Source organism: Poecilia reticulata, chromosome 12, assembly GCF_904066995.2.
Source record: "Poecilia reticulata chromosome 12, P_reticulata-male-v2, whole genome shotgun sequence".
NCBI lineage: Eukaryota > Metazoa > Chordata > Actinopteri > Cyprinodontiformes > Poeciliidae > Poecilia > Poecilia reticulata.
This window is the reverse complement of record NC_088841.1, coordinates 31,825,574-31,838,629: the sequence shown is the minus strand read 5'-3', so window position 1 is coordinate 31,838,629 and position 13,056 is coordinate 31,825,574. Positions and strand designations below refer to the sequence as shown.

The 13,056-nt window shown below is 45.4% G+C and overlaps 1 protein-coding gene across 1 annotated transcript; it reads left to right on the top strand.

Annotated features, from left to right (window-relative positions):
• The first annotated feature begins 1,376 nt into the window (after positions 1–1,376).
• LOC145554199 (E3 ubiquitin-protein ligase TRIM35-like) lies at positions 1,377–3,665 on the top strand. The gene is made up of 2 exons (XM_081613695.1): positions 1,377–1,732; positions 1,804–3,665. The coding sequence occupies exon 2, from the start codon at positions 1,824–1,826 to the stop codon at positions 3,192–3,194; it is 1,371 nt and encodes a 456-aa protein (XP_081469821.1). The 5' UTR covers positions 1,377–1,732; positions 1,804–1,823; the 3' UTR covers positions 3,195–3,665.
• Positions 3,666–13,056: the final 9,391 nt, after the last annotated feature.

The following is a 13,056-nucleotide window of genomic DNA, read 5'->3' as shown; positions in this document are numbered from 1 at the left end:
TCTTTTTGTCATTTATAATCTTTGGGTTATAATAAAAAAACAATATTTTTCTAATATATCTTGTGACTCCTCTTGTTTTTAACTCAGTCCATCACACCTACATTCAGCTTTATTCAACTAAAGGCTTACAAAACAGCAAATTAGTGCTTTAGAATTTAGGGGAAGTTAAATGTGGAAAAAAGTTTTCAAAGTTAGCAAAAGCACTAACGGTGCTAATTATTAGATTAGCAGAAGTGTTCCCCTCACATCTCTTTCTTGTTGTTAAATTATGAACCTAACAGAGGCAGTGACACCTCAGAGCTCTACATGTTGTTCTTGGTTCTTTAAAACGTTTTTGATTAGGTAATTTTGATGAGCAAAACACTTCCTGGTTTCTCAATTTGTGTAAACTGGCTCTATGGAATCCTGAAACTGTAAAATGACTGTTTCATGTAGTATTTCCATAGACTGGAGTATATGTGGCCTCAACAAATTGTACACTGCATCTCTACTGGAACTGATCCAAAACGTTTCATCTTAAAGTCGTTTTCCCATCTCACAGTTTGATATATTTGGTTTCATTTGGGACCAAAATTTCAACATGTGATACATTTCCAGCCTCTGTGGGTCACTTCCAAACTGCACCGAGTCAAACCGACCAAATCTTTTCAAAACTCTGTTCCCCTCTTCGCCTGTGGGGGCGCTGCACCAAGAACTACTGAAGTAAACAAAACGGAAACATCTGAAGAAGACACAGCGCGAAACTTCATTGTTCATGAAATTCAAATTAATAATAATAAAAATAAAATAACAGAGTGGGGTCAGATTTTAATGGTTGAATAATTTATTTTGTTTTTAGTAAAAAAAAGAACTATGAGATATTTCTCCTGCTAGCTTTAGATTCGTTTTGGTTTTCATTACCCAGAATGCTCTGTGTTGTAGTTTCCTACCTGCTGTAGGAGAAAGAAGGAAAGACAGATAAAGTTGAGATTTGGACAGACAGGATTTAACTATACACTTTAATATTCAAAACCATAATATGGGCAAATGCGATCACTGGAAAATATGAAACAACAGAGCATGTTGTATTAGAATGTCATGAACATAAAAAAACAGAAGATACACGAGAGGAGAGTTTGAAAGAATGAAGGAAAATGTTAATTTATTAGATATTATGAGGAAGAATTTGGATAGTAAGCATATGCAAATAGTTATTACATTATTAAAGAAATGTAAATTATTTCATGGAATTTGATTAGATGTCGTGGTGTGTTTTTAAATGTGTGCATGATAAATAAATGGATAGTGTAAAAATGTATATAAAAGTATGTATATTTATGTGTGTGGTGTGTATATTAAATTACGTATATATGTGGACATGAGGATATGTTTCTATGTATATATAGTATAAATCAGACCAACACGATCTACACTCCATACCAGCAGGTGGCGGTAATGCTACTAAACGTTTGTTGCCAACCGCCAATAAAACCAAGAAAAAGAAAAAAGAAACAGCAGAAGAAGAAAAAAAGACGAAGAAGAGAAAATCCTCTTGGGGCGGAGTGACTCCAACAGGAACATCCGGGAAAAACCGGAAACAGTTTAGAGAGAAAAGTCGGAGGAGACGCACGTGGGATCATTTTCGGCTCGGACTGAAATCAAACTAACACTGAACAAGGAGAACAGAGAGAGAACTGAGCGACTAGAGACACAAACTGCTGGAGGACGAAACAACAAGCAAACCAAAGTAAAAGTAAGTTCAGAAAGTTTCTACAGGAGAGAAAGTGACTTCCTGGTTTAACTTTCTGTCTGCTGTGTTTTCAGCTTCACTCTGAGGAGACAAAATGGCGTCCAGATCAGACGATGATCTCTGCTGTCCGATGTGTCTGGAAATATTTAAGGATCCGGTTCTTCTGTCATGTAGCCACAGCTTCTGTAAGGAATGTCTGCAGAAATGTTGGAGAGCAAGACCTGGTCGCTCATGTCCTGTTTGTAGGAAAAGATCAGCATCAGTTGCTCCTCCCTGTAATCTGGCTCTGAAGAATCTGTGTGAGTCTTTGTTACAGCAGAGAAACCAAACAGCTTCAGAGGATCTCTGCTCTCTGCACTCTGAGAAACTCAAACTCTTCTGTCTGGACCATCATCAGCCAGTTTGTCTCGTCTGCAGAGATTCAGAAAAACACACCAACCACAGATTCAGACCCATCGATGAAGCTGCTCGGCCCCACAAGAAGAAGCTTCAGGAAACTCTGGAGCCTTTAAAGGAGAAGCTGGAGCTCAGGAAGAAAGTTCAGGAGGAGTTTGATCAGACAGCAGAACACCTGAAGGTCCAGGCCCGACACACAGAGAGGCAGATTAGGGAGCAGTTTAAGCAGCTTCATCAGTTTCTAGCAGAGGAAGAGGAGGCCAGGCTGGCTGCACTGAGGGAGGAAGAGGAGCAGAAGAGAGGGATGATGAAGGAGAAGATGGAGGCTCTGAGCAGAGAGATAGCAGCTCTTTCAGACACAGTCAGAGCCACAGAGGAGGAGCTGAGAGCTGCAGACGTCTCATTCCTGCACAACTACAAGGCTGCAGTGGAAAGAGTCCAGCGCTGCCCCCTGCTGGAGGATCCACAGCTGCCCTCAGGAGCTCTGATAGACCAGGCCAAACATCTGGGCAACCTGGCCTTCAACATCTGGAGCAACATGGAGACCATGGTGACCTACACTCCTCTGGTTCTGGACCCAAACACGGCTGGTCCATGGCTCCATCTGTCTGAAGATCTGACCAGTTTGACTAGAAGTGGGAAACAGCAGGTTCCTGATAATCCAGAGAGATTTAGTTACTACTCTGTTCTGAGTTCTGAAGGTTTTAACTCAGGGAATCACAGCTGGGATGTTGATGTTGGAAACAGTATATCCTGGAAGCTTGGTGTGATAGAAGAGTCTGTGAAGAGGAAGCGAGTCATAGAATCTGGATTGTTTATTATATATAAAAGTTCAGCATATGCTCCATCAGCTCCTTCCACTCATATCTCAGTCCAGAACAAAGTCCAGAGGATCAGAGTGAATCTGGACTGGGACAGAGGAAAACTGTCCTTCTCTGATCTGGACACTAACACACACATACACACCTTCACACACACCTTCACTGACAGGATGGTTCCATACTTCTCTGTTTTTGGTACAGTAAAGATCCAACCGATGAAGATCTCAGTGATCAAACAGCAGCTCTGATGATCTCAGCATGAAGAACAAATTAATCATTATTGATCAGATGATTGATTGGTTTTATGGTTGATAGTTTGCCGAATTGGTGAATCTCTTATAAAGTCAGGAAACTGGAGATGATCTGATCATCACTTTTTCATTTCTGTTTTCCTCTGAAATGTTTTGAACGTTTATTATTTTCAACAACTTGATGTAAATTAATTTCTAGCTTGGTTATTGAAATCTTTCTATTTTACTTGTGAAATATTAGAAAATGAAAACTGTCACCACACGTATCCACATAATGTATTTCCTTCCGATTGAATCAATATTTACATAAATGTTGTAGCCGTTTCCAACCCTGAAGATTTTTTACGTCTAAATAAATTTTATGTAAACATTTACATAAAATTCCTGGGAACAAATGGTCATTGTTCATGAAGTCAAGTTTCTTTTCATTAATGGCTTTAGATTAAACATGCAGAACTAAATGATGCATTTATGTTTCCTGTTGCTCCTTCTGATGAAAGACTTGATTTTATTGGTCAGTGAAGTTGTTTGAAGATGAGCTTCCAGATCAAAAGATCCTGTTGATGGAAATCTGAGCGTTTTACTGGTAATCTAAGATCAAAATCACATCTTAACAGGAAATCAAGTCCACCCAAGTTTTCAAAGACCAAACTAGGAATAACAAACCAAATGGAAAACACAATTTAAGCCATTTTATTTTCAACATCCCATTCATAACATCAAAATCTGCGGCGTTGCCTCCTCCATCCTGATTAAATCAGATCCTGTTTTGCAATATAATGACATTTATTTCTCCACATAAAGTTGAAATATAAAATGTTAACATTCTTAATTATTTTAATTGATAAAGGTAAAGAGTAGGCTGGATAAATAAGTCTAGAATAATTGTCCATTTTAGTTAATATTCTACAGAAAACCCAGAGATCTCTTTGCAGCCATTGATTTAAAATGAGTCGCTTGTATGAAGCTAATCAGATCGTGTTTTATCACAACGATGGCTAAATATTTCACATCTTTACACATGTTAAGGTTACATATTGATACAGTAGATCGATCCTTCAGATCAAATAATTCACATTTATTTAAATCTAGTTTTAATCCAGAAGCCTTGGAGAACTTATTATATTTAATGCTAAAAGAATTTGGGCTTCATTTTCCAGGAACAAAGTCATATCATCAGCTAATTGACTAATTATTAACTGTTTACCCAATATGTCAAAACCAGTCACATCATTCTTAATTAAAATATCCAGAACCTCTGCAGCCAGAATAAACTACAGCAGCCCATCCCTGTTTAATTCCTCTTTCAATATTAAACCTCCTGCAGGTTCCCTGACCTAAAGAAACTCAGCTATTTATGTCAAAGTGGAGCATCTTGATGATGATGATGTGTAATTTTCACCAAAATACTGCAAAGTATTAAGAATAAAGGAATATAATCAGTATAATCTAATAAATGTTATGAATACGTCTTCCTCTTAAAAACCGAATTGTGTCTCACTAATAATCCATTTTGAGTCTTAGTGCAATAGAACCTGAAAGTATCTTACAGTGTGTATTCAGTAATCGGCCTTAAATTGTCTGTTTTTGGGATCAGTGTTACCACTGCCTGCTTCATTGTCGTCATCAGTTCTTTTCTCTCAATTCATCCTTTCAGCGCTTCAAACAAACCCGACATCGTCCCATTAGTATTTATAAAAACTGACAGTAAGGCCATCTGAGCAGGGACATTTATTCAAGGCCATTTTCTTAACCGCTGCATCAAGTTTAAGCTCCGCATCACAAAGTTCTTTGTAAGTTTTGCTAATTTGCAGGATCGAATGTGGAGTAGAACTAAATAAGGATTTACAATCTTTTTCTGCAAAATGGGTTGTGTATAATTTGGAGTAGTATAAATGAGCTTCATTCTTAAATGGTTGAGGATCTTTCCTCACCATCAAGAGACTCCAGACGTAATTTTTCTGCTGATGACTTTTTTCCTAATTGAAAAAATGAGGATAATTTTTCTCACCAGCTTCTATCCACTTTGCCTAAGATAAAACTCAGGAAGTTTAATCTTATCTAGAGGTGTTAAATCATTAGAGCTACAACAAACATGTAATTCTTTAATTAATTTACTTTCATACTCTTTTATTAAATATTTTACTAAATTTAATGCCAATTTCTCTCATTCTGAATTTAACAAATTCACACTTATTAATGTAACCTACAATTGAATTATCCTCTTTTGTCTCATTTATCAATTATTTTTACTTTAATGCAAAAATCTTCATTTTCTAATAATTTTGCTTTAAATTTCCAAAATCCTTTTTGACACGTTTGTGTTTTCAAAGGCCGTTTCTCAATACTCAAGAACGCAAGTATGTTCTTGAGTTCTTGGCAAGAACAGCTGAAAGTCCGTTCTTACCGGGTTCACAAGGTGTTCTTGATGACGTCACACAACACCTGTAAATGTCATTAAACATTTAACACAGGATAATTCCTGTGTTAAACTGAACAATTTAAATTGGGACTGGACAATTTTATAATTGGGACAAATATTAACATATCAAATATACATAATTAAGGAAAAGTAATTTCTAAGTAGAAACACCTACAAATGAACAGGATTAAGTTTTTTATTACCGATTGAAAAAAGCTTAATAGAAAACAATTTATCACCTCAAATTACTTTTTCAGATTTCTGTTACCAGTGAAGCTTGAGTCTTGTTTGCCACCTTCATCAGATTATTTGCTTATAAAATATTTATCTCAAATGACAAATCATAATAGATGATGGCCAGCCTGTCATGCAGTTAACTGATTTCTTCCTTATTCCCCTTTCAGACACAGTCAGAGCCACAGAGGAAAACACTGCTGGTCCATGACTCCATCTGTCTGGAGATCTGACTGGTTTGACTTATGGAGAGAAACAGCAGCTTCCTGATAATCCACAGAGGATTGATTAATGTTCTGTTCCGAGTTCAGAAGGTTTTAACTCAGGGAACCACAGCTGGGATGTTGATGTTAGTGACAGTTCATACTGGAAGCTTGGTGTGTTAGAAGAGTCTGTTCAGAGGAAGGGAGTCATAGAGTCTGGATTGTTTATAAATAAACGTTCAGCATTTTCTCCTCCAGCTCCTTCCACTTGTCTCTCAGTCCAGAAGAATCTCCAGAGGGTCAGAGTGAATCTGGACTGGGACAGAGGAAAACTGTCCTTCTCTGATCTGGATACTAACACACACATACACACTTCACACACACTCACTGACAAGATGTTCATACTTCTTGTTTTGGTACAGTAAAGATCCACCGATGAAGATTCTGTGATCAAACAGCAGCTCTGATGATCTCAGCATGAAGAACAAATTAATATATTAAAATTGGTTGACAATGATTAAATTGCTCTGAATCTGGTCAGGTACCCTGAACTAAGCCCTGACATCTGTGTCAGGTGTCGACAGCAGCAAGTCTGACACCTGTGTCCAGGATGGGACAGCCGCTGACACCTGGTGTCAGGAACTATAGCGTCTGACACCTGGTGTCAGGAACTATAGTCTTTGACACCTGGTGTCAGGAACTATAGCCTCTGACATTCGGTGTCAGGAACTAGAGCCTCTGACACCTGGTGTCAGGAGAGACAGCGGCTGACACCTGGTGTCAGGAACTATAGCGTCTGACACCTGGTGTCAGGAACTATAGCCTCTGACACCTGGTGTCAGGAGGGTCAGCGGCTGATACCTGGTGTCAGGAACTATAGCCTCTGACATTTGGTGTCAGGAACTAGAGCCTCTGACATCTGGTGTCAGGAACTATAGCCTCTGACATTTGGTGTCAGGAACTAGAGCCTCTGACACCTGGTGTCAGGAACTATAGCCTCTGACACCTGGTGTCAGGAACTATAGCCTCTGACACCTGGTGTCAGGAGGGACAGCGGCTGACACCTGGTGTCAGGAAATATAGCCTCTGACATTTGGTGTCAGGAACTAGAGCCTCTGACATCTGGTGTCAGAGGCTCTAGTCAGCTGACAGGTGTTACATCTGGTGTCAGGAACTATAGCCTCTGACATCTGGTGTCAGGAACTATAGCCTCTGACACCTGGTGTCAGGAGGGACAGCGGCTGACACCTGGTGTCAGGAAATATAGCCTCTGACATTTGTGTCAGGAACTAGAGCCTCTGACATCTGGTGTCAGGAACTATAGCCTCTGACATCTGGTGTCAGGTGTGACAGGAGCTGACACCTGGTGTCAGGAGGGACAGCGGCTGACACCTGGTTTCAGGAACTATAGCGTCTGACACCTGGTGTCAGGAACTAAAGTCTCTAACACCTGGTGTCAGGAACTATAGCCTCTGACATTTGGTGTCAGGAACTAGAGCCTCTGACATCTGGTGTCAGGTATGACAGCAGCTGACACCTGGTGTCAGGAGGGACAGCGGCTGACACCTGGTGTCAGGAGGGACAGCGGCTGACACCTGGTGTCAGGAACTATAGCCTCTGACATTTGGTGTCAGGAACTAGAGCCTCTGACATCTGGTGTCAGGAACTATAGCCTCTGACATCTGGTGTCAGGTGTGACAGGAGCTGACACCTGGTGTCAGGAGGGACAGCGGCTGACACCTGGTTTCAGGAACTATAGCGTCTGACACCTGGTGTCAGGAACTAAAGTCTCTAACACCTGGTGTCAGGAACTATAGCCTCTGACATTTGGTGTCAGGTGTGACAGCAGCTGACACCTGGTGTCAGGAGGGACAGCGGCTGACACCTGGTGTACCTGGTGTCAGGAGGGACAGCGGCTGACACCTGGTGTCAGGAACTATAGCGTCTGACACCTGGTGTCAGGAACTATAGTCTCTGACACCTGGTGTCAGGAACTATAGCCTCTGACATTTGGTGTCAGGAGGGACAGCGGCTGACACCTGGTGTCAGGAACTATAGCCTCTGACACCTGGTGTCAGGAACTATAGCCTCTGACACCTGGTGTCAGGAACTATAGCCTCTGACACCTGGTGTCAGGAGGGACAGCGGCTGACACCTGGTGTCAGGAACTATAGCCTCTGACATTTGGTGTCAGGAACTATAGCCTCTGACATCTGGTGTCAGGTGTGACAGCAGCTGACACCTGATGTCAGGAGGGACAGCGGCTGACACCTGGTGTCAGGAACTATAGCCTCTGACATTTGGTGTCAGGAACTAGAGCCTCTGACATCTGGTGTCAGGAACTATAGCCTCTGACATCTGGTGTCAGGAACTATAGCCTCTGACACCTGGTGTCAGGAACTATAGCCTCTGACATTTGGTGTCAGGAACTATAGCCTCTGACATCTGGTGTCAGGTGTGACAGCAGCTGACACCTGGTGTCAGGAGGGACAGCGGCTGACACCTGGTGTCAGGAGGGACAGCGGCTGACACCTGGTGTCAGGAACTATAGCCTCTGACATTTGGTGTCAGGAACTATAGCCTCTGACATCTGGTGTCAGGAACTATAGCCTCTGACATCTGGTGTCAGGTGTGACAGCAGCTGACACCTGGTGTCAGGAGGGACAGCGGCTGACACCTGGTGTCAGGAACTATAGCGTCTGACACTTGGTGTCAGGAACTATAGCCTCTGACACCTGGTGTCAGGAACTATAGCCTCTGACATTTGGTGTCAGGAACTAGAGCCTCTGACATCTGGTGTCAGGAACTATAGCCTCTGACATCTGGTGTCAGGTGTGACAGCAGCTGACACCTGGTGTCAGGAACTATAGCGTCTGACACCTGGTGTCAGGAACTATAGCGTCTGACACCTGGTGTCAGGAGGGACAGCCGCTGACACCTGGTGTCAGGAACTATAGCCTCTGACACCTGGTGTCAGGCGGGACAGCGGCTGACACCTGGTGTCAGGAGGGACAGCCGCTGACACCTGGTGACAGGAACTATAGCCTCTGACACCTGGTGTCAGGAGGGACAGCGGCTGACACCTGGTGTCAGGAGGGACAGTCGCTGACACCTGGTGTCAGGAGGGACAGCGGCTGACACCTGGTGTCAGGAGGGACAGCGGCTGACACCTGGTGTCAGGAACTATAGCCTCTGACATTTGGTGTCAGGTGTGAAAGCAGCTGACACCTGGTGTCAGGAACTATAGCGTCTGACACCTGGTGTCAGGAACTATAGCCTCTGACACCTGGTGTCAGGAGGGACAGCGGCTGACACCTGGTGTCAGGAACTATAGCCTCTGACATCTGGTGTCAGGTGTGACAGCAGCTGACACCTGGTGTCAGGAACTATAGTCTCTGACACCTGGTGTCAGGAACTATAACCTCTGACATTTGGTGTCAGGAACTAGAGCCTCTGACATCTGGTGTCAGGAACTATAGCCTCTGACACCTGGTGTCAGGAACTATAGCGTCTGACACCTGGTGTCAGGAACTAAGTCTCTGACACCTGGTGTCAGGAACTATAGCCTCTGACATTTGGTGTCAGGAACTAGAGCCTCTGACATCTGGTGTCAGGAACTATAGCCTCTGACATCTGGTGTCAGGAACTAGAGCCTCTGACATCTGGTGTCAGGAACTATAGCCTCTGACACCTGGTGTCAGGAGGGACAGCGGCTGACACCTGGTGTCAGGAACTATAGCCTCTGACATTTGGTGTCAGGAACTATATCCTCTGACACCTGGTGTCAGGAACTATATCCTCTGACACCTGGTGTCAGGAACTATATCCTCTGACACCTGGTGTCAGGAGGGACAGCGGCTAACACCTGGTGTCAGGAACTATAGCGTCTGACACTTGGTGTCAGGAACTATAGCCTCTGACATTTGGTGTCAGGAACTATAGCCTCTGACATTTGGTGTCAGGAACTATAGCCTCTGACATCTGGTGTCAGGAACTATAGCCTCTGACATCTGGTGTCAGGAACTAAAGTCTCTGACACCTGGTCTCAGGAACTATAGCCTCTGACATTTGGTGTCAGGAACTATAGCCTCTGACATCTGGTGTCAGGAACTAGAGCCTCTGACATCTGGTGTCAGGAACTATAGCCTCTGACATCTGGTGTCAGGTGTGACAGCAGCTGACACCTGGTGTCAGGAACTATAGCGTCTGACACCTGGTGTCAGGAACTATAGTCTCTGACACCTGGTGTCAGGAACTATAGCCTCTGACATTTGGTGTCAGGAACTAGAGCCTCTGACATCTGGTGTCAGGAACTATAGCCTCTGACACCTGGTGTCAGGAGGGACAGCGGCTGACACCTGGTGTCAGGAACTATAGCCTCTGACACCTGGTGTCAGGAACTATAGCCTCTGACACCTGGTGTCAGGAGGGACAGCCGCTGACACCTGGTGTCAGGAGGGACAGCGGCTGACACCTGGTGTCAGGAGGGACAGCGGCTGACACCTGGTGTCAGGAGGGACAGCGGCTGACACCTGGTGTCAGGAACTATAGCCTCTGACATCTGGTGTCAGGAACTATAGCCTCTGACACCTGGTGTCAGGAGGGACAGCCGCTGACACCTGGTGTCAGGAACTATAGCCTCTGACACCTGGTGTCAGGAACTATAGCCTCTGACACCTGGTGTCAGGAACTATAGCCTCTGACATCTGGTGTCAGGAGGGACAGCGGCTGACACCTGGTGTCAGGAACTATAGATACTGACACCTGGTGTCAGGAACTATAGCCTCTGACATCTGGTGTCAGGAACTATAGCCTCTGACATCTGGTGTCAGGTGTGACAGCAGCTGACACCTGGTGTCAGGAACTATAGCGTCTGACACCTGGTGTCAGGAACTATAGCCTCTGACATTTGGTGTCAGGAACTAGAGCCTCTGACATCTGGTGTCAGGAACTATAGCCTCTGACACCTGGTGTAAGGAGGGACAGCGGCTGATACCTGGTGTCAGGAACTATAGCGTCTGACACCTGGTGTCAGGAACTATAGCCTCTGACACCTGGTGTCAGGAGGGTCAGCGGCTGATACCTGGTGTCAGGAACTATAGCCTCTGACACCTGGTGTCAGGTGTGACAGCAGCTGACACCTGGTGTCAGGAGGGACAGCGGCTGACACCTGGTGTCAGGAACTATAGTCTCTGACATTTGGTGTCAGGAACTATAGCCTCTGACACCTGGTGTCAGGAATTATAGCTATAGTTCTATAGTTCCTGACACCAGGTGTCAGCCGCTGTCCCTCCTGACACCAGGTGTCAGCTGCTGTCACACCTGACACCAGATGTCAGAGGCTATAGTTCCTGACACCAAATGTCAGAGGCTATAGTTCCTGACACCAGGTGTCAGCCGCTGTCCCTCCTGACACCAGGTGTCAAAGGCTGTCCCTCCTGACACCAGGTGTCAGAGGCTATAGTTCCTGACACCAGGTGTCAGCCGCTGTCCCTCCTGACACCAGGTGTCAGCCGCTGTCCCTCCTGACACCAGGTGTCAGAGGCTATAGTTCCTGACACCAGATGTCAGAGGCTATAGTTCCTGACACCAAATGTCAGAGGCTATAGTTCCTGACACCAGGTGTCAGAGACTATAGTTCCTGACACCAGGTGTCAGCCGCTATAGTTCCTGACACCAGGTGTCAGCCGCTGTCCCTCCTGACACCAGGTGTCAGCCGCTGTCCCTCCTGACACCAGGTGTCAGCTGCTGTCACACCTGACACCAGATGTCAGAGGCTATAGTTCCTGACACCAGGTGTCAGCCGCTGTCACTCCTGACACTAGGTGTCAGAGGCTCTAGTTCCTGACACCAGGTGTCAGCCGCTATAGTTCCTGACACCAGGTGTCAGCTGCTTTCACACCTGACACCAAATGTCAGAGGCTATAGTTCCTGACACCAGTTGTCAGCCGCTGTCCCTCCTGACACCAGGTGTCAGCCACTGTCCCTCCTGACACCAGGTGTCAGCCGCTGTCCCGCCTGACACCAGGTGTCAGAGGGTATAGTTCCTGTCACCAGGTGTCAGCGGCTGTCCCTCCTGACACCAGGTGTCAGCCGCTGTCCCGCCTGACACCAGGTGTCAGAGGATATAGTTCCTGTCACCAGGTGTCAGCGGCTGTCCCTCCTGACATCAGGTGTCAGACGCTATACTTCCTGACACCAGGTTTCAGACGCTATAGTTCCTGAAACCAGGTGTCAGCTGCTGTCACACCTGACACCAGATGTCAGAGGCTATAGTTCCTGACACCAGCTGTCAGAGGCTATAGTTCCTGACACCAGGTGTCAGAGGCTATAGTTCCTGACACCAGGTGTCAGAGGCTATAGTTCCTGACACCAGCTGTCAGAGGCTATAGTTCCTGACACCAGCTGTCAGAGGCTATAGTTCTTGACACCAGGTGTCAGAGGCTATAGTTCTTGACACCAGGTGTCAGAGGCTATAGTTCCTGACACCAGGTGTCAGAGGCTGTCCCTCCTGACACCAGGTGTCAGAGGCTCTAGTTCCTGACACCAGGTGTCAGCCGCTGTCCCTCCTGACACCAGCTGTCAGCGGCTGTCCCTCCTGACACCAGCTGTCAGCGGCTGTCCCTCCTGACACCAGCTGTCAGAGGCTATAGTTCCTGACACCAGCTGTCAGAGGCTATAGTTCCTGACACCAGGTGTCAGAGGCTATAGTTCCTGACACCAAGTGTCAGAGGCTATAGTTCCTGACACCAAGTGTCAGAGGCTATAGTTCCTGACACCAAGTGTCAGAGGCTATAGTTCCTGACACCAAGTGTCAGAGGCTATAGTTCCTGACACCAGGTGTCAGAGGCTATAGTTCTTGACACCAGGTGTCAGAGGCTATAGTTCTTGACACCAGGTGTCAGAGGCTATAGTTCTTGACACCAGGTGTCAGAGGCTATAGTTCCTGACACCAGGTGTCAGAGGCTATAGTTCCTGACACCAGGTGTCAGAGGCTATA

Bases quoted from the DNA above. Each gene is read 5' to 3' on its own strand.
- LOC145554199 (XM_081613695.1), top strand. From the start codon at position 1,824: ATGGCGTCCAGATCAGACGATGATCTCTGCTGTCCGATGTGTCTGGAA.